Source organism: Beta vulgaris, chromosome 4 (assembly GCF_026745355.1).
Source record: "Beta vulgaris subsp. vulgaris cultivar EL10 chromosome 4, EL10.2, whole genome shotgun sequence".
Taxonomy (NCBI): domain Eukaryota; kingdom Viridiplantae; phylum Streptophyta; class Magnoliopsida; order Caryophyllales; family Amaranthaceae; genus Beta; species Beta vulgaris.
Window position 1 is genome coordinate 8,957,833 of NC_079205.1, and position 22,193 is coordinate 8,980,025.

Consider the following 22,193-nt stretch of genomic DNA (forward strand, 5'->3'; position numbering starts at 1 on the left):
GGTGAAAACCCTCTCCCTCTCTCAAAGTTCTTAGGGAGCAACAACATGTAACAAATAATAGTATTAAACCGTTAAACGACAATTTAAGAAAGTCAAATAAATTTTAATAGTATCATTAGACTTAACAAACAGAAGATTTTAACTTCAATAAAGTTCGGTGAAGAAATGAAAACCAGCTAATTATAAATTCTATGGTCTAAGCAATTAATTAGGTGAAGAAAAGAAAATTCCATGGTCTACAAAAATGTATTAAATGCAGTGACAAATACTTGTAATGTTTGATGTTTCTACATCTAACTATCTAAGGGTTGAATCGTAGAATGTAGATGGCCACTGAAGATTCATAATGCCGCCAAGTCGCCAACACACCAAGACTTTTTTTTCTTTTTTCTTTTTTCTTTTTTTTTTGGTATGATTTATGACCATAACAAGAATTTTTTTATTACCTAAAATATACTCTCTCTATTTCAAATTATAAGTCATTTTAGCCAAAAGTTTTTGTTTCAAAATATAAGGCATTTTCCATTACCAATGTAAAATTCAATGCAACTATATACTATCAAGTAATATATGGTTATTTTCTATTATCAATACAATATTTAATGTCAATTCTTATTACCTATGCAAATCTAACTAAAACTAACTAAATTCTTAATATGCGTAAAAGTGGTTTACATGCCTTATAATTTTAAACGGAGGGAGTGGAATTATGTAGCATGTCCGACAAATAAATTATAGTTCCTCTTTCTTGGGAATCAAACTTCAAAAACTTTGACTAAATACGCTTACTTATATATATATAAAAACATATTCATGTGGCGTCTTGTTAGATTCGCCTCAATGTGTACATTCACAATATCAACTTTTTATATTTTTTACTAGTACGAAATAGAAGATATTGTAGGTCAAAGGTACGTCTTGAAGACTATGCAAAAAGAAATATGAACTATATTTTAGGATGGGGAGTAGCTTTCAAACTAAGGGCCTGTTTTTCCTAGCTTATTTTCAGTTCAGCTCCATCCTTTTATAACCATTTTGTTAAATATTATTATTATGTTGGTATAATTTATTTTACTAATTACTCTTATTATTATTATTATTATTATTATTATTTATTTTTAATCATTACTATTAAGTATTATATATTATATTATTATTATTATTGTTTCTATATATTATTTTGTTTATTATAGCTTTACTCATTATTATTACTATTATTATTAGGAGGAACATGGCTTAGGTCAAAACACAAATAAACCCACGTTTTTTTGGCCCATAAACCAATCAAATAGCGTCAAAACGGCTAATGATGCAATTTTCGCGGTCCGATCCAATCATTATTTTTATTACTAAATATTATTATATTATTAAATCTAATTATTAAAATAGTAATATTAATTTACTTCTTAGATATTATTGTTATTATATAATCATCATCAAGTATTAATATATTAATACAAATATTATAAAATAATTATTATTAATATTATCATTAATTATTATTATTATTATTATTATTATTAATAATTTATGATTATTAATATTATTTATTTATAATTATCATTTAAAAATATCCAAAATACTATTATTGTTATTATTCATTATTATTACTTATCACATTATAATTATTATTTAATATTCATATTATTATTGTTATTGTTTAAATATTATTTATATATTTATTACATTGAATTATATTTATTACATTCAATTTAATTCAATTCAATTCAATTTAGTTCAGTTCAGTTCAGTTGTTTTATGCCGAAGAGAATAGACCTTAATTATCATTGTATTACTATTATATAACTGGAGAGAAATTTTATGGTATCTTAGCTTGTAAAGATAATTCTGATGATTATAAAAGGTCATAATACTAGCTAATGATACTCTAAAATACTTCCTTTTAAAATTCCTTTTTAATTAATCGATCAAAACATATTGCATAATTTCGAAAGAGATGAGTATTGAATGAATCATTTGAACTCATTTTTACATTATTCTAAATACATTTTGTTAAAAGTGTGTTTTTGAAGCTATCTTCTGTGACACAAAATTACATACCTTCAAGGTTTATATTAAATTTTAATATTAATTTATTATCTCTAAAAAAAATTAAATTGGACCCACAGAACTCATTTCTGATTCCATCAAAACTTGCAATTAGGAATGATAATTCTGTTATGATAGCTGGTTAGTATTAATAAGCAAGAAGCAGAAACTATGCTAAAATTTCTTTTCGATTTTGTTAATTTGTATATAAATGAGGAATATTACTACATTACTAATTTAGATTGAAGAGATTTTTTTTTTTTTTGAAATTAACATTAATTCATTGATTCAAAGCCATACGACATCTACAATAAAAGTCAAAACTAAACAAATACATATATATCAAATGAAATAAATACAATTCTAATATGATAAAAACCCGATCGTTGAGTAGATCTAACACTTCTGAAAACCCTTGTCTTTCACATCGCTGTCTGATGCAGCCTTCTGCAAGGGTCTATCAATCTTTTGTAGTTTTGAAGTAGAACCGGATTCAATTCAATGATTGTAAACGAAGTCTTGACATCTGTTGCAACTCCGCACAAATTTCAACAAATCAACATTTTGAAATACACAAAAACCCAAAAACAAATTCTCTAAACTCTCACATGGAGAGAGATAAAACCCAATATATGGGTAGATATAACCCAATATATGGGTAGAAAAACTCTCCATTAGAGAGAGACTGAGATTTATTAGAAACGTAAACATACAAAGCTAGTAATAAAACAAGAAAAGGGGCTTACCACCGCCCAAAAGGGTGGTGGTAGCCCCTAGATTGAAAATTAGGGTTTTGTGGGAGAGGAGAGAGAGGAGGCGGTGAGCCGGTGACTATTCCTTTATGGACTTGAGTTAATAATATCTTATTTAGATTGAAGAGATTGACTATGATGGCAGATAGAATTGTGAAATGCCCAAAATACATTACAAATATTTTATATTTCCTCCGTTTCTTTTTAATCTACACATTGTTACTTATTCTATTCTTGGCAATATATCACATCTAGTTTCTCATCTTTTTTTCACTCATTTCATCCATTTTTTAATATTTTAATCCTTTTTTTAGTTCTCTCGTTACTTTTTTGGTTTTCAATCATATTTTTTTATGCTTACTACTTAGTTTTCCCTAAAATGAAATGAGTAAACTAAAAAAACCTTCCGAGTATTGATGATCTATTATGTGTTGATCGTTGGAGGAAGATGAATTTTGGATGATTAAAATTTAGATGATCTGAACAAGAGAGTGTTGGAAAATGAACTATTAAAAATGTCCCACAGGTGAAGCTTCTCTTTGGCCACTCTTAAAAGAAGGCATGTTGGAGAGTAACACCTAGCAAGTTATCATAAATGAGTACTTACCAATTACCATCATCATCAATAGATAGCCACAATTATTCTGCGCACAGCTCACAAAAGATTTGAGGGAACCCAGGAATTGCCATCTGCCTGTTACTTCCATCACTCGAATATTTTTCTCTAGAAAACAAGGAACTTCAAGTACTATCATGTTACCATGGGACCATCGATTGACGGGCACTGCCTACTTCATATCCTAAAATCAAAATCTTTTTGTCCAAATAAATAAAAAATAAATGTTGCATAAAAATTCTCAAAATTTTCTATAATAGTTTTAAAGTTCGTGCCATACACATGTTGAATAGTCATATTTTATTTGCAATATACGTAGTGAAACACTTTAAGCCTATCAGCCTCTGCAACTCGACCTACAAAATAATCTTAAAAACATTAGTAGGAAGATTGAAAGGAATACTAGGAGAGTTAGTAGGTCCCTACCAGAATGCGTTTATCCCATGTAGACAAATGACAGATAACTGCCTCATTGCTCATGAAATCATAAACCAGGTAAAAAGAAGGAAAAAAGGAAACTCCTCTGCGGGAATATTAAAGATTGATCTTAGCAAAGCCTACGATAGGATAAGATGGGATTTCGTGGAAGTCATTCTCACCAAGATGAATTTCCTAGCCATGTGGGTAAATTGGATAATGCAGAGTATAACAATAGTTTCCTACTCAATACTTGTTAATGGGGAACCTTCAAGATTCTTCAAGATTCTTCAATACTTGTGACCCCCTCTCATCCTATATTTTCATTCTTTGTATGGAAGTTCTCTCAAAAAATCTTATCAGACTTCAATCCATAAAAGAACTACAAGGCTTGAAGATAGCTATATCACCTCCCGAAATATCTGACATATTCTTCGCTAATGACACTATTCTTTAAAGCTAATCCTGCAATTCTTGGGCGATCAAGAATGTTCTAAATAAATTTTGCTTGAAGTCAGGGAAAATGATAAATTTTGAAAAATCTCACATCATTTTCATCCCCAATACTCCACAAAAATTCATCAAAATCATGAGGAAATCACTAGGAGTTTGAAACAAAGACAAAATTGGTGATTATCTAGGTTGTCCTATGAAAGTGGATGGAAGATCCTATACTACACTCAACCCAATAGTGAAAAAAAGCTTAGATCGGATACTTTCTTGGAAGTTCATCAACATCTTTCAGATGGGTAAACTTCTACTCATCAACTCCATTCTAATGTGTTTGGCATGGCATATAATCTCTATATATCTCTTGCCAAAGAAAATTTCTAATAAACTTTCTTCCATTTTTCTAAAGTTTTGGTGGTCCTCCTCTTTCTCCAAAACCCCAATATGTTAAAGGAAGAAAGAAGTTTTATCTCGCACAAATTGTCATGAGGCTTAGGCCTTAGAAATATCCCGAATCTAAACAAAGCCCTCCTTTTCAATCAAGCATGGAGAATTTTCAACAAACCATCCTCCTTAATACATAAAAATCTACACTGCTAAATATGGGAGAGATCTTTTTTCCTTAGCTATGGAGAACAAATTTCCTCGTACAAGTTCCTCTGCTTTTAGGAGCCTGTCAAAAGCAAGTATAGCAATGAAAGGAGGTATCAAGAGGAAGCTAGGTAACGGGAGGAAAATTAGCCTTAGAAGAGATATTTGGATTTCATATCATCCTACAATACCAAATTCCAACAATGCCAACAATTCAGGCTCTCTATCCACCGCCGTGAATCTTATCAATGAAAGAGGAAATTGGAAATCAAGCTTAATTTGGGGAAACTTTTCAACCAGAGATGGAAAACTCATTCTCGCTACCCAGATTCCATTAGAGCCAACAAAAGATGGTTTTGAATGGCAGCTAACAAAGAGTGGAAACTACTCGATCAAATCAGGCTATTGGCTCTTCCAATCAAATTTTAGAGAAGAACTCACAAAAGACAATTTCTGGAAATTTATCTAGAAATTCAATATTTCCCAAAGTGGAAACACTTTTTATGGAAATCATCAACATTCTCCCTACAACAAACAACCTAGCAAAAAGAAAGGTGATTGTTTCTCCTAACTGTCATTCTTTGTAAGGACGAGCTAGAAACCCAAGCACACTTACTTAGAGACTGTCAAGTTTCTAAGCATATATGGCTAGCATCGATGGGAATCAGAAACAAAAACCAAATCAGCCCAAGTCTGACTGACTGGATAAAAAAAACTCTCTCAATCTATTCAGAAAGAAGAAAGAGGAGGATAGCATAATTCTCATCACTACACTTTGGGGTATCGAGATACATAGAAAGGAAATAGTCTTCGAGGAAGAAAATGTCAATCCTGAAAGAATCGTGTCAGGATCATCGAAACAAACACAAGATTATGAATGACAAATTCATAACAAATAAGGCCTCACCAAACCATCCAAGAAGAAAGATGGAATGGACAGTAGGCAACAAAGATCACTCTTCGCATTTGGTTATAAAATGGAAAGAGAGCGATTGGGAAAGCAAGTGTTGCTTGGGTAAGTGAAAGTCTACACTTTCAAGATCAAAACGAAAGGAAAATCCTTGCGGTGTCCCCTTCACAAACAGAAGCCTATGCCATTCTAACTCCGTTAACCGACTTACAAGGTAAAGGTCAATCGATCACCATCAAATCAGATTGTGAAGAACTATTAAGGTCTCTCAAACATAACATGAACTACAACAAAGACATCTCTTCAATCGTGGAAAAAATCACACAAGAAGCCAAGAAACTCGAATATTTAGCATGTATTAAAGTTAGTAGAGCAGACGTAAGAAAAGTCTATGATCTTGCCAATTGGTCAAGAAGGGCTTAAAACTTCCTTCATTGTTTCAACCGTTGTCAAAGAAAAAAAAACTCAATGATACTTTATCATCTCAAGCTATACTCTTTATAAGTGTAAATAATAATGTGGGATGAATGGAGTAATTAACGTAAAACGAGGGGTCAAATTAATAATCATACCTCATCGAGATGAGGTCTATGTGGCACCCAAAATGAACTCTTTTTAAAGCCGACAAATTATGAATGGGTGTATACTTTTAATCTTTTATTACCATGTATTGATAATTAATTTTGGTGACAACAAAAAATATTTCACAAAATGACCCTATATAATTGTTTATTCTACATTGTAACATTAACGATGAATTGCATATAATTGTTGGCGACAAAGAGGAACAGAAGACTTGTAAAGGCCTTCAAGAAATAGCACCCCAAATAAAGCTTGAATTGGCGATAAGTCGAAAATTTAACATTAACGATGAATTCATATAATTGTTGGCGACAAAGAGGAACAACAAAAGACTTGCAAAGGCCTTCAAGAACAAGAAATAGCACCCCAAATAAAGCTTGAATTGGTGATAAGTTGAAAATTTAATTCTAAAACAAAAAGATCACGACATTAAACTTTCTTTCTAAAACCGACTAAAGCAAAAAAAATTACAAGTTACAAAATTTCTCTCAATCTATATTGTGTCGATCAATGGTAATTACAGATTGTACAGACTAGGTAATCTGAATGCTGAAAATGCTCTAGTGCCTAATGGACAAGTGCAACTACAAAAAGAATTACAAACTAGTAATTTCTATGACAAATACTACAAAAATCAATCCGTTGTATAAAACAATGACCTTTGAGTAGTTACGCTGGTATACAATATGAAGAACTTAGAAAAGGAGGGAAGACACAGACCAAATGTGGTGCAGGGGGGTTACAACTGATATTTGCCTCCTCAATATTTGGCAACCCGAGATGAGGGGGGCGTACATAACCAGCCACCAACGGTATGCACAAGATTGAGATCACAATTCTTGAGCCTACGCATACATTACAAAAGATGTTAGTTTCTGATAAACTTGAACAGCATATTCAAATTACAATGGTTATCGAATTCGACTTATCATACACATTGGAACTTTTGCTAATACCTTGCTTAGTGGAGAGAGAAACATGCCCGCGCTTTCTGCCAGCAATCATCCAGTTTTCTGAATTTGCGTCAACTTCATATAATACTTCCACCTGCAACAGACAAGGATGGGTCATCAACACCCCGTCAAAAGAAAGGGGTGATCATCAACAGCCACATAATCAGCAAACGAGACTAGCACTAACATGTTTAAAAGCCTTCGATTGTAACAAGGTTCAGTGAAATGAATTTCATCCTTGCTTAAGAAAGTTGATGCTCTTACGAAGTGGCAAGTAATGAGTACATGAAGAGGTTCTTTTTGATAGGGAAAGGATAAGCTACTACTAACATTCGCACAATGAACCTATGTAAGCCTATCAGAGGCTCAGAGCTAGTAAAATTTGGCAAATGTAAACATGGGCCAAGGCATTTCCATGAAAGGACAAGTCAAACCACTTACAAGTCCAAGTGAGGTCAAAGTCAACCACAAACCAATTGGCAACAGTAGCAGCTCCTTTAATGTCTTTTCTCCAGTGTGGAAGAACTCACAGTTGAAGAAACATACGAGGTCTCAGAACACTCCCACTCACATGAAAATTCCTCGTACAATCAAACCAGTAAGGTATATAATGATCCTCATCAAGGCTACATCCAGTAGAGATAGATTCCCATTTTGTGGCATGATTGAGGGACCCAAATATTAAACAAGACAATGTAGGCTTTGTTACGATGCTAAATTTGAGGCAATAAGGGGTCAACATGGATCAAAGGGGGTCCAAACAACTTGCATGTTCAAGTGAGGTTCCAATAAGGAAACCACTTGGAAATGGAGGAGTGACATCTAAATTTAAGATAAGGTCATTTTGTCTCCATATCTCAAATGTGACAAAATTCACATGTATATACACATAAGGGATCTCAAGACATCCCAGAAGAACCTAATTAGGCTTAAAGATCAGGACTAACTAGGTTGTCAAGAAGTAATGGAAACACAGAAGGAAAAACTGAAGCATGGAAAGTGTCCCTGTGAGAAGCATCAAACTAAAATTTAGCAAATCAAGACAGCAAACATGCAGTAAATGAGCCCCAGTTCGTGGAAGGGGAATAATTGCCTAGGTTGCAGAAATGGATAGGGGTACGGGTTCGGATTCAGGCAAGGAGACATAAAACGGCAAGATTTCGAAATTTTAGGAATGGGTACCGTACCCATACAAGATACGTATCGTGTCGGGTACGGGTACGGGTACGGGTACAAGTACGTGACCTAGCAAAAGTACCCTTCATAGATAATTGCTACATGCTAGAGAGCTCATAATACAGTACTCTTAAGTTATAGAATGACAGATTTAAACCTGGGGATCAGCGTACTTTAGCAATGAGACCCTGCTCGAAAATATAAACAAAGACTGCTATTACCAGGTTGAACTAGAGAAAACGAATAATTTGACTCATGCAAGGACACTTGACCACAGTAGGAGGGCTTAGCTTGTATACCCCCCTTGAGTTTTAAGTTCCAAGCAGGTGCAGTTAGGTCTTATATGTGAAGCAATCTCTCCAAACACTTCATATAGAGAATGATAAAAAATTGATGTGCTATCTTCTATTATATGTTACTTCTGTGATCTTAAATGAAAATATATTAAACACTTAATAACTCACATTGCTCTGAGAAACCATGTTGTCCTCCGCGTCCTTTAACCTCTCAATCCTCCAATTTACAGAAACAAGCTGGCCAACCCTAAGGCCATCTGATGGAAACGGGAGAAAGCCAACTGCCAGGCATGGGTCCAGAACGGGTCGCTGTAGAATAAGTACACTCTTAAAGATCAAATCCTGCTGTACACTTTCAGCCACAGCAGATTTATTTATAATAGGCATGTGGGCTCCTATGGTTCTATCTCCACTAATTCTATAACTGATATTTAGTATACTTTCTGCACTTGATGCCTCAGCTTCATCTGCAGAGGGGGAAAAGAACAAATAGTTTAACAGATTACTAGATTAGGTACATGAGATACTCTAATGCAGCTAAACTGCAATATGAATATATGATCCATGATATCTGAATACTCCTAAGAAAAGCTTTTTGTAACCACTCCCACCCCCTCTTTGATAACATAAACATGTCTACATTCTGATAAGAAAAGCAGCCGAGGGCGCCATTGAAGTTTCAACTCAATCCCATCAATCTAACTTTTTTTGATAAGTAATAGGAAATAAACAAATCATACGTTACCTCCGGCATCCATAGAACCGAAGCATATACTGAATAGCATGCTGGCTTTTGAAGCAGGGCACACGGTGAGTGGAAAGAAAGCGGAAGCTGGCCGTCGATCATTCTGACAAGTGTGGACAAATCCATCTTGAAGATCCAGCCAAGCATCATGAATACTCAAAGTAGCCTTAACTTGTGAGTGCAGTGCCACCTGCATAGAAGCAGAAGCAATTTCAAATATTTGACTATCTGTCAACTATATGCATAATATTTCAATTTTCAAATTAGACAAAGCTTATAACAACAGGAAATACTGAAGTCAAATTCAATTCCATTAGCTAGTAAGAGCAATCCTTCCATCAACTGCAACTCAACAATGATAAACAGTATTTTCTCAACAATGATAAATCAGATCAGGCCCTGATTGGCCAATCACTTGAAAGCGCAGTTAAATATTCTTCATGTGGTTAAGCTGGAAGCATCTGAAGGAATCTGGCCTACATCAGACAAGCATATTGAACAAATTCTACAAGACACCTGAATCTCGGAAGCTCAAATTTTAACCGTTAATGGCTCACTAACTTATACTCCCTCCAACCCCCAAAGGGTTTCCCATCTTTTCATTTATGTTTGTCCTAGTTACATTTCGCATTTCCTTATTTGGTATGGGTCCACTCATTAAAATATAATTTACCTTCTCTCTTTAGTATATTACTCTCTTCCTTATTAACGAGTATACTAATAAAAAAGTGGCCCACATTATCTCCCCTTAATAAAGAATTCTTAAAAAAAAAAATGGCCCACCATAATACTTCTCCTTCATACTTGTGCCCAAAAGATATAGGAAACCCTTTGGGGGCCGGAGGGAGTAGAAATGAGTGTTAACTAAACTTTAGGTATCTTTCAATACAAATCTATTTCTATCAATACGTTGTGAAAGGAATCAGATCAATTGAATTCAAAATCATAGGTGCCTTAAAGTTTGAAATAAAGGGATCATTCGTTATAGCACATAAATCGCAGGCATTAATATAAAGAAAAGATGTTGGAATCTGAACTCCTTTCTTTGACAACCAAAAATCCAGATCATAGTCAGCAATATCATACCCGGAAACAATAGTATAAGAAAGTAAGAATTATGTTGAGAAGAGATAAATTCATCCATCAAGATCATAGGAACTTCAATGGATCATTCAGGCCTGGCAAATACATAATAGATAACATCTCTACTGTGTCATAAGGGCATCAGTCATGCTATTGTTGTTACCTCAGAGGTTCAGATGCAGAGTCATGACAAGCAGAGCTGCTAGCGCTAAGCACGAGCCACCAATACCAGTTCCATCACACATTTTTGTCTACCACAATACGACTACTAAGCCCCTTGGTCAAGACAATCAACCAAGTAATACCCCATTATAGGCCTTTTTCTCAGTGCCATGGCAGGAACCTTACAATCAATCAATCTAAAACTTCCTCAATCGAAATATTAGTCTCCATTTCCACTTCTAGGAATAACATCCAAAGAAATTGGTATTCCTCATGTTGCTATAGATTAAAACTTCCTCCATCCCTCAGAATATATACTTCTAGCACACATGATTTTGGCAAAAAGACCAAGAATACTCGTTAAAATTAAATAAAAAGTAGGTGGTGGATAGAAGAGAAGAAAAGGTAAGAGGAAGTGTTATGACAGAGAGAGAAAAAAAGTTCTGTGATGGAGTGAGAAAGAAACGGGAGACATAGTATTATTGTGACAGCCCAGAACGAAGAGTTTGAAGATCATTTAAGGTGTGAGGGAATACATAAGTTCACACAGGATAAATTCACACTGGTTCCCTTTGTATACTAAAAAAAGCATGAATTTTGTCTTTCATTTTGTTGGACAAAGCAAATTTAAGAAATTCTCTAGTATGTTATATATGATTCAAATTTTCTAATAATTTTTTCAGATTACATTTGTATTCCAAAAGTTTCAAAATAAAATTAAAAATAATTGCAACTTCAAAAAGGTTAAAGTTAAAATAAAAAAGTTCGAAAATATCAAGCAAGTTCAGAATCCCTCGATTTTCACCTTGCATCATCATCATCATCGTTATCAATATCATACTATAAAAACTAATAATAGTTCTATTAAAGTAAACTATCACTATTGTGTTCACTTTCATCATCATGTTTTTGTTGTTGATACAACACTACTATTTTACTCTCCATTCCAAATTAGTAACAAAAGTTCCCTTTTCAAGAAGTTTCTAATAAGTTACAACACGACTTTAGTTGGTAATAGGTTCTCTTTATCTCTCTCCTAATCAGAAGGGTCCTTCTTTTTATTTCTCTCTATCTCTCTCCTCTTTAGATGCACTCTTTACCACTTTACCTTCCCCCATGTTGCAACTAATTTGGAATAGAGGACGTATTGATTAAACTATCATTATAAGACGCTATGCTTAAAAAAAACTCATGCTAATGAAAAGTAGATCATATAGTCATAAATAGATTTGTTGCAGGGAGATTATCTAGACAGACTCACAGACATCATACTCTTGACTAAGATACTCGGTGTGTCATGTAAAAAAAATGACCAAGACATCATAAATAGATTTTTCCTCCATCATGTAGTCATGCTATACAAATCTAGGATGTTGCCCTATGGAACACAATGATAATAAGCAAAAAATGGGAATCCAATTGTTTACTTTAGTCAAGATACAGCTAAAACTAAATAATAAGTAATAACTATTGCATAATTATGGCACAACAATTATAAAAGCCCAATTCAGAAAAGCGTAGTGTAGATACTTTATTTTCGGCATTTGATACAATATCTTTGAAGTTTGTGTTACGATAGTAAAATAACCACATAATGTTTACAGCTGAATCATTAGAACCTACTTAAACAAGTTTCACTTTCTGTTAGCCACAATCATAACAAAGTTCTGATTTTCAACTTCGAAAAGTTCAGTAATACAACTTTGATGGGCACAAATTTGAAGTAGGTCATTGAGACAGAGCCTGATAAAGATAGATCAGGATTAGCAGCACATACCTGGAGAAGCAAGGTACCATCATTGCATTTGTCAATGACGCGGGTGCTGATATGAAAGGGATCAGTAAAATGGACAGCCAGAGTCCTACGGATAGCAATTTTGAGCATTAGTTAAGTCATATCACAAGAATATGCAGTATCATCTACAAAAGTACCTATCAAACGTCTGATTGTGGGATATTCCAAAATCAAGTTTTAGAGCCATTGTCCTCATCATATCCACAATGCTTAGCCTCTGAGATGCCGCTGAACAGTTATATCAACAAAATGAAATAGTCATGAACAACAGGAGTTGCTAAACAATGAACACTTTGTTCAACTTTCTGGCTCCACACAACAAAAAGGTACAAGGATACAAGGATACAAGGACAGAGTATGAATATAATCAAACATCATCGTACCTCTGGTAATTCCATCACTCACAGCACGAACTGGAATCCACAAAACAGTAGTTAGATCACTTGCCCAATCAGGCAACTGAATCTTTCCATCCTGCAGGTTCAACTGTGTAAATTCTTCGATACTGGAAGATGAATAATCTTCTTTCCCAGGATCAGAGTCTCCCATGTCAGCTATGCTTCTATGAGATGATGTATATCTATCCATCTCAATAGCTTGTGACTCTTGAACTTCCAAACCTGGACCAGTGTCAATGTGCAAGACACCCCCTGTGAGAGGGTAATCAATTGGTCTTACTATTATTCCAACCCACTGCAATTCATTTATTAACAAAGGTGACGAAACAGCGGGAGTAAGATCAACCAGAGCTCTGGGTTTGGACACCTACATGAAAAAGAACTCGTTAGATGGCTCCATACATCCATGATTAGATTTTAGTCAATAGTCGGCACAACCTGAGAGCATCAAGCAGAAATATCCTGAGATCCATAAACATATTTGACTGGGAAGGCGTATACCTTTAAGATAGGTCTAGTTGGCTTCTCATAACTCATGAAATCATCACTGTCTGCAGGAGCACCTTTGGAAAAACTATGAGACCTAAACCTCAAGTGTCCAATCTGCCCAGTAAGGACTCCCAGGACATATGAACCTGGTTGTTGTGGTGGCAGGTTAAGTGTAATAATATTCCTTCCAGGCTTCAATATTGTCGTGGCAGAGATACTTGTGGCCTGAAAATTCAAAAACTAAGTGAATCATTCACTAGATTATTACTCCCTGGCTCCTTGCGTTTCAAAAATAATGACACATTTGGTTTGGGTGTGCTTATAAAAAAAAGAATAGGACAGAGATGGAAAAAAGAAGGGAGCTTTGCCTTTTGGGTGAGGAGAGAGATAGAGAATACCCATATGCCAAAATAGGTTACATTAATTTTGAAAAAAACCCAAATAGCAAGTGTTGCATTTATTTTTAAACAACTCGACAAAGCAAGTGTTATATTTCTATTTAACAGAGGGAATATAATGATACTGCAAACAGAGGTGGACAAGCATACCTTAGCACCTTCATCAGCATTGTGGGTTTCCATGAGAGTAAGACTTAATGACTCAAGGGTTATGTCATCTGGAAAGCCACTCCACACGGTCACCGACAAAGTACCAGGATCGCCATCACAAAGCTGCAATGGCCGCCCAGGGTTCCCAGAAAAAGTAATTAAAGATGATACATCAAGTGGCACTGGATGCTTCATTTCACTGTGTGCAAGGCAAATTACTTCTGCCTGAAAAGCTCGTCTTTCTTTGGTTGAGAAGAGGCTTTTATCCAGAGACAGTAGCCTCACACAAGATTGTAAATAACTAGCTTCATCATTGAGCATCTTCTGACACTCAGCTAAGTTTGGAAGTACTTCAGCCAAAAGGTCTTGCCAACCTTCACCAGCATAAAGAGCACAGACCTTCTCGTATGAATTCGCGGCAAGGTCATACTTTCCATGCTTATGGCATACAGCAGCAATTTCACCGTCAAGAACAACTCCATGTCTTCTCCACCAGGAAAGATGGTAATTTTCAGCAGCTCCCTTTGTCAGTTCCAAGTATTTTTTCTGCAATGCATTGTATAATTGGGAGAATGTGTAAAGTTTTTAGAGACAGACCAATAAAGAATTATGTAGAATACAAGCTGCACAGCACTTCTTCTAAATATGACCTGCCAAATTAATTGAATAAAGTTATTCTGAACTGAATTGAATTTCCATTAATTCATTCCAAAAGAACTAGGCCTAAGAATTCTTCGTTTTTCCCTTCCTCCCTCTCTCTCTCTACCTCTATTTCTTTTCCCCACCACATGGCTCACTGTCCATACCCCTCACCATTTCTCCAGTTCTCTAACCCGTGTTGGATCAAGTTGTGAAGAAACAAGAATTGATGAGTACTTATAAATGGTAAAGCATACTGCGATAGTTGTCAGGTTTGCAATGTAGTGGTGGTGGTGATTTGCAGCGGCCACTGAGTGAAAATTCATTGTGGCAGGACAAAAAAATTCAGTCATGGGAAGGATGTAAAATCTTTTTCCCCAATTATACCAAAGTTGTGCAGGGAAAAGTCAGTCATGGGAAGGATGTTCAATCTTCTTCCCCAACTATACCAAAGATGTGCAGGCAAATTATATCCCTGTAAATAAATGCTCTTGGAATTATGTTCCCTTGACATTTAACTTCCTTGGTGGCTTCTCTCATTCAGGGCATCACTTTAATGTGTTTCTTCACACTTGAGATTTACATGTGGATGGCCATTGCCCATTAGAGCTCAGAATCTCTAACACGACGAAAAATACGATTGAGACCAATACAACACGAAATAAAGTTATTGAGAGAAATACGAAGCTTACACGACACGAACACAGAAACAATTTAATTGCAAAGTAGATTTTAGGAAAAAATTATTTTAAAATATACATTGAGAATAATTAGGCAACCTATTACATAGCATTTTGCTATATATTTCCTCCGTTTTTAGTACATGCAAAGTTTCCCATTTTAGGAAGTACTCTATTACTTGCAACGTTGACTTTTTGGCAATATATTCTCTTTCTCTCTCCTAGCACATGGGGGTTCTCTTTTATCTCTCTCCTTTCCTTAGTCCTTGTGCACATTTCAACGATAAGAGTATGAAAAACGGAGGAAGTATATAATTGCATAGTATGTGGTCAAAAATAGTATATAAATAGTATAGAAGTACAAGTGTTCTATTTATATTTTATACACAGTTACACACACATAGTTCCTCCACAAGTGCCAACACTTTCCCTCTTGGGAAGCTGCAAATAAATGCAATACTTCTATATTCGCTTAAAGGGTTCTCTCTATTTCTCTGTTCGTCACATGAGTCCCTCTTTTTATCTTGCTCTACCTCTCTCCTCATCACACGGGCTCCTTAAAAAAATGTGAATCCTCCTATGTGCACTTATAGTAGAACGGCTGAAGCGTATATGTATATACAACTAGAATGAGAAACAAGAAAGTGAGATAGCTAATCATAACCTGTGTCACCTGCCACATGGTTTTTGTATATATTCCAAAATCCCTCATATTTTCTCATGAAAACTAACACAAGATATAAGGTGCCAGAGTCTGCATTTACAGTATCAGAAAAAATAGGGTATTTTCCTATATAGAAAGGGGCAGATGTTAACAGAAAAAAAGTTCAGTACAAACCACCAAAATGATCTAAGCCATAAGACAGTCACAATCATGTGTACATTACAGTACCTCAAATTCTTCAATAGATGAGAAAGAGTTCCATAGGTCGGAATTAGAAATTGTTTGCCGTAAAGCATGCTCTGCAGCAACATGGATTTCTGCCAGCCTCATAGGTTGATCAATAGACCCTTCAAAATTTCCTGGAGTAGAATTAGTCCTTGGCATGGATGGTGAAGGTGCTTTGCTAGGAGGATTTGCAGTTACTGAAACATCTAAGCTGTAAATATATGCAGCATTGTTACTTAAAAGAGCAGAAAAGTTCAAATCACTCTAGCAGAGAGATAAAGACATCAGACTATCTAAGATTGTACAAACAGAGACATAAACATGCAAGACAGTCACAATTTGAACTCCATCCATTTACCCACCCTTCATTAAAATATAACTGTCCATCGAACATTTCAGATATATTTCCAGCAGATAGAGAAGCCCTTCTTCTATTAGCTTCGCGGAGAAGAACAGAGGGCTCAATAGGCAATAACTTCTTCTGAATACCAAAGTGCTTCACTACTGGACCTGCTTGAAGAATCATCTGGACACACCAATGAAAGTCAATAGTCTTTTTAGCCCATCCAATCAGTTAGGAGATGAATTAAGACATAGATCTTGTTACTAGAAGGAGATTCTCACTATATACAATTCAGAACAGATAGAAAAATAATCCAACTTAAACAGAAATTTCTCTATAAACAAAGAATACAACATACTAAGCAACATGCAAAAGGCTACACAGAGAGCCACTTTTTTCTGACAAAAAGAATCAAAAAGCATATTGAAGATAAATCAAATATAAAATGACCAGTCCCACAGCAATTTAATCACCTAATGTGGCTAAGTTTATTCACCACTGACCACTAGAGAAGAAATGATAATCAACGAAGCAACAGAAGTTCTAAATTTTTTATATTTATCAAAAAGGTCCACTGGATCATATATCACTGTTTGAAGACCGCGTTGAAATAACTTGGGTGCATATACTCTCTCTCTCCCTCCCCCTCCCTCCGCCTCTCCCTCTCCCCCTTTCCCTCTCCACCTCCCCCTCTCTCTCTCCCTCCCTCTCCGGCTCTCCCTCTCTCTCTCCCTCCCTCTCCCTCTCTCTCTCTCTCTCTCTCCCTCCCTCTTCCCCTCTCTCTCTCTCTCCCTCCCTCCCTCCCCCTCTCTCTCTCTCTCTCTCTCTCTCTCTCTCTTATTGACTCCATATAATTCCCTAGCATTTTTGTAGAAACTAAAACTTCCTACTACGATGCCCATTGGATGGAGAAAATCATAAGGTATTTCATGCAACAATTTTCCTAAATATGTTCAAATAGATATAATTCCGACTTTATAATTTGAAGCTTATTTGCCATTATCCTGTCACATAAGCTCTCGTGAAAAAACTCAACTAATTATGGGACATAACCTTTTCCCATCAATTTGCATACTCAAATTTCTGACATTGTTGAAGCTTCAAGATTATACAGTGAATTTTGGCAGAAGCAAATATGCTAAACCATCAGAAGAAACAGTGGCTGCCAAAAAGAAGGGTGTCGAGAACAGTTCTATCAAAGGGACATAACTGATCTCAATATCGCTGAAAAGAAGTTAATACTCTTTGAAAGATCACAGTTCCCGGAGCTTCATAGAATAGAGTCGCAACGAGGTTTCAGCATCCCTCATCAAAGTCATGAGCCTTCATGCTAAAAATGGCAATGGTCAAGTGATCTTGAGATTTGAGAAAGATACTGTTACTGCCATGTCATTTTGTTCATATGAACTAGCCATAATGCTAGGCATTAGGAGCACTGGGGACAAGCTGGATCCCTGAAAATTGCAAAGGAGCCTTATCCTTCTTGTATACAGGAGGAGCTCAGAGAAGAATTCGGGGGACAGAAAAACTAACTAGTAAAATATCAATATCTACAGTCAGTAAGATTGTGAAGGGTTTTCCGGTTACAATTACAAGGGATGAACTACAATACAAGAACTTGATCCTAATTTTTGCTTCCCTAAAAGAACTTGAACAAGTGCCAAATGAGCTTCTTTAGCTACATTGAACACTTGGAAAAGTTCCAAAAAGGAATTGCACTGAACCCACATTGCACAGAATTCTTAAGGCCGCAAGAGATGCTGAGACAGGATAACCACAAGAAAATAAAATCTGAAAAAAGCCGCTTTGATTTTTGCCAGCTGTGCTGCAGCATTTGAGGTATAACACATAGATCCCCTTGAAATCTTGGCTTTTAATTAGATTCTTTTAACATTAACCATCAACTACTTTATATGCACACCTCAAGGAAAATGTACAGCTTAGCATTTGTATTGGCCGATCAAAACCAGTAGTCTATCTATGTCAAGGCCTTCTCTGAAACCTCCAATTTCCTAGTAGATCAAATGGATATAAGAATCCTTTAAGGAAGTTACACAAAGAACTCCATGTGAAAAGACAACGCCGCCTCAATTGGAGAACCAGTAAAAAAATAATTGCATCACCCTTTAATGGTGAAACTTAAGGAGCCCAGCAAGAGCTGAGCCCACGATATAGTCTGGAAACTAATAGAAAATCATAAATTCGATTTGGTCACCATCACCATAACATTCCGATTCCTCAGAGAGCCTAGAAACAGAAGATTGAAAGAAAGATCTGCACATCATGCATGATACCAGAAGAGGACTCTGTCCACCATTTACCTTAAAACGAACAGCTGACATATGTTGTTCCAGACCACAAAGGGATGGGTACACAAACAATAACTCATGCGAAGATAAAGATTCATGTTGCCACCAACCTTCCTAAAGGGCTGCCTAATATAAGTAAACCTCCATAGCCACATCTCAAAAACTTCATTCATAACATGAAGTGTTCTTAAACAAAGAGGTCCTAGTTTCCTAGAGCTTTACTTTTGCACGTAACAAAACTCATCCAATTTCACCCAACAAAAACCCTTCTCACTCCAAGTTTAGCAGCCCACAGAAGATTTCTCTCAGTTTTCTACAAGCGAGTAGCAATGCTGGCTAGAAATTTAAATAGAGACGTATATCCTAACCTTGAGAAAGTACTGTGATAGGATCATTGCTGAAGGAGGTTACTTTAACTTCTTCAATCTTCCAAGTTTGTTGCTTGCAATTTAGTTTAATCTTACTTTGTTGAAGAGTTCTTCAAATATTTTTGTACAACTTTTTCATTATTTTATGATAGTTCTCCCTTTTTATAATCTAAACATAGGAAAGCAAAGCAATATATATACTTTATCCTTCCCTTAACGAGTGTCTACCATGAGATTGTCCTTCAGAGAGTTCATTTTGTGTCCTCGACACAAAATATTGGTTATTTTTCAAATTTTTCTTTAGCAATTCTCTCTTTGCGTCACTAATCAGAAAGTTTAATTACCAAAATGTTGTAAGCAATGCCTTTGATGAGAACAAATTTGTCAATTCACCCATAATTAGTCTTTATCTCAATATTTGTGAGACAGTCAACTAAGCTACTCTAGATATACAGGGAGTAATACGCCGAATTCTCAACAAATCATAACTCAGTAATTAGTAATTATCATGTACACTTATAGAGGACTTCGAGAGTAGCAACTGAAATCATTACCTTCTCTTTTTCTAGAACTTCTGAAGAAGCATCAGGTGGAACCAAGGGCCAAACTGCCGGTTTGGGCCACGGCAGCATGCTGAGAGAAGCACTGTCCAAAGAAAACTGTATCAAGTCAAGCAGCAGAAAAATGTTCGAAGGCACATGCCACCCTGAAATAATTTTACGCATCTGTAGTCACCTAATGTGAAGCAACTTACCTATTTGCAGGACTTCTTTCAATATCGGTCCCAAATCCCAATAAGTAAGCAAGCCTCATAAACTGCCATAGCTACCGGTATCAGACAGAGAAGATATTTTTTGGGGGAGGGAGGACATGGGAAAGAGCAGTTTATACATAGACATACACACAAGTACATTTTTATGCATGTGTAATAAAATGTAAGACATCTAACAACTTATTTTACGTAGGTGTTATGATACGATAACTCCTTTATCTATCAAACAGTAATTCCTTGCTCAACTAAAGTTTAAGCCTCGCAGAAATTAAAAAAAAAAAAATCATTAATACAACCCCAACAAATTCCCAATAACTAGAGAAATCTAACCTTGACCCTGCATAGTGAAAAGAGATCACCCTGAAGTCGATAGAACTCCTTTTCTACATCAGGGGCTACTAGTCCATCTTTGTAGTTTGCAGAAGTAGCATCAAGCAAAGCCAAGCAGGCACTTATTACCCAAGCTTCACGCAAACAGAATGGTAATATGCTCTGGATGATGTGGAAAGGTGAACTTTAAAAAATAAAGCAAAATAAGACTTGAATGAAAGCTAAACAACAAAAAACTAGCAAAAATTTTCTACCTCATAGAGGGCCAATGCCGTTGAGAAGCTTATGATGAATGAATAACCTCTGGATGCTACCTCAAAAGGACGACTCAACTTGAAGAGAAGCTGCAAACATCAGCACAAATCTCTGCATAAGCTAGCGGCAAAAGAAAAACAATGAAATTGTAAAATGACGAGGTCACAAAGGCAAAAGTAGTCGTGTAAAAAGCAGTTCAGAAAACATATATAAATCAAACACAATTCGCATAATATGGATGGTACCACTCAGCTTTGTAGTTGTGCATGGGTGTCACAAAAGCTATCCAGTCACATTCTAGAAGAGAGAGAGAGAGAGAGAGAGAGAGAGAATCATGGGAAAGCTCCAAAGGCCCAAGAGACAACAATTATGCAACACTACCATGCATAGAGGTCAAACAAATTTCTTAAGATCCTATAATTCCCTGCTAATCACAACGCCCATAGCATTTGTACATGTGAACCTCCAAAGAGGATTCACAGCCATCCTCTACTTTATGGCATCAAAACTGAAATGATTATCCTCTAAATGCAACACAACAGAATCTGGATATTACTTCTGTCCACCACCTCAAGGAACCAATACCATTCAATTACCACTACCACATTGCCAGCGGAACATCATATCAAGGGCAACACATTCAAGCCCATCCCACAGGAGTAAATCTCAGTCATTCAATTATAGAACACTACACGGAATTTGGAGTTGTTCTGACTATCTGAGAAACCTTTTTTAGAATGTCTCAATAAAAATCATGTCCTTCCTTGCCATGTTAATTTATTTCCCATTACTCTTTTGTCAGTATTGGTGAACAGTATGAGAAAAAAGCAAACTATATCGCAACAAAATAACATCCACATGATAGAAGAATGAGGCAAGGGCATTCAATTTGTTAAAAATATGAGTTGTGTCAGCCTATAATGATGAAGGAATGGGGCACTTATATGATTTTCTAATTTGCTTGCAGGAACTTATTGACCTTTAAAGGTTGCTAATGAATGTTAAATAATTATTGGAAAGCAATTAAACATACTACTTAACTGTGTAATTAATAATGAAACAAATTATGTGAAATAACTATTCATTCACCAAACAAAATTACTCAGATTATGATAACTGGTCATAGTATTATGTTCAAAAATTTCTTCATTATCTGAAGAAAAGATGCAGCTATGAGGTTAGAAACTGCAATACACCCACCTATTTGTTTCACCTATAGAAGAAGGGCAAGGGCAGCAAAGCAATTCCTTAATTATTCTGTATTGAGTTAGTTACGGTGACTCATATTATTCTGTATTGAGTTAGTTATGATGATTCATGGGAAATCTATTGTAGTGAGAAAATGACAGAGAAGTATCTCGAATATCTAGAGAGAAGAAAGGCATCTTTTGGCCAGTAGCTTTGGTTATAAAAAAAGGAATAGAGGTAGAGTTATGAATTGAGAATTATTTCGTGGTTGTAATTGGAGAGAGAAGCCTCTCAAAAGCTGTAAGCCTTTCGTCCCTTTGGGGATTATCAATATAACTCTGCTTGTTCTTCTTGTTACTATTCAGGTCCTTGTACAGTGAATCCTTTAGTAGATTTACTGCAGAAACC

The 22,193-nt window shown here is 35.6% G+C and overlaps 1 protein-coding gene across 2 annotated transcripts in view; it reads right to left on the reverse strand.

Annotated features, from left to right (window-relative positions):
* Window positions 1–6,726: 6,726 nt before the first annotated feature.
* The window catches only part of LOC104891593 (hypothetical protein), a 29,372-nt gene continuing 13,905 nt past the window's right edge, over window positions 6,727–22,193 (reverse strand). For both annotated transcript variants that reach the window (XM_010677301.3, XM_048642725.2), the window contains 15 exons: window positions 20,597–20,686; window positions 20,343–20,504; window positions 19,995–20,056; window positions 19,795–19,885; window positions 16,583–16,746; window positions 16,224–16,431; window positions 14,013–14,558; window positions 13,477–13,689; window positions 12,961–13,342; window positions 12,715–12,805; window positions 12,560–12,644; window positions 9,538–9,727; window positions 8,961–9,259; window positions 7,324–7,414; window positions 6,727–7,212 (listed from right to left, as the gene is read on the reverse strand). In XM_010677301.3, coding sequence (XP_010675603.2) covers window positions 7,037–7,212; window positions 7,324–7,414; window positions 8,961–9,259; window positions 9,538–9,727; window positions 12,560–12,644; window positions 12,715–12,805; window positions 12,961–13,342; window positions 13,477–13,689; window positions 14,013–14,558; window positions 16,224–16,431; window positions 16,583–16,746; window positions 19,795–19,885; window positions 19,995–20,056; window positions 20,343–20,504; window positions 20,597–20,686 — 2,850 coding nt within the window. In that variant the 3' untranslated portion in view covers window positions 6,727–7,036. The remainder of the gene's footprint in view (window positions 7,213–7,323; window positions 7,415–8,960; window positions 9,260–9,537; window positions 9,728–12,559; window positions 12,645–12,714; window positions 12,806–12,960; window positions 13,343–13,476; window positions 13,690–14,012; window positions 14,559–16,223; window positions 16,432–16,582; window positions 16,747–19,794; window positions 19,886–19,994; window positions 20,057–20,342; window positions 20,505–20,596; window positions 20,687–22,193) is intronic.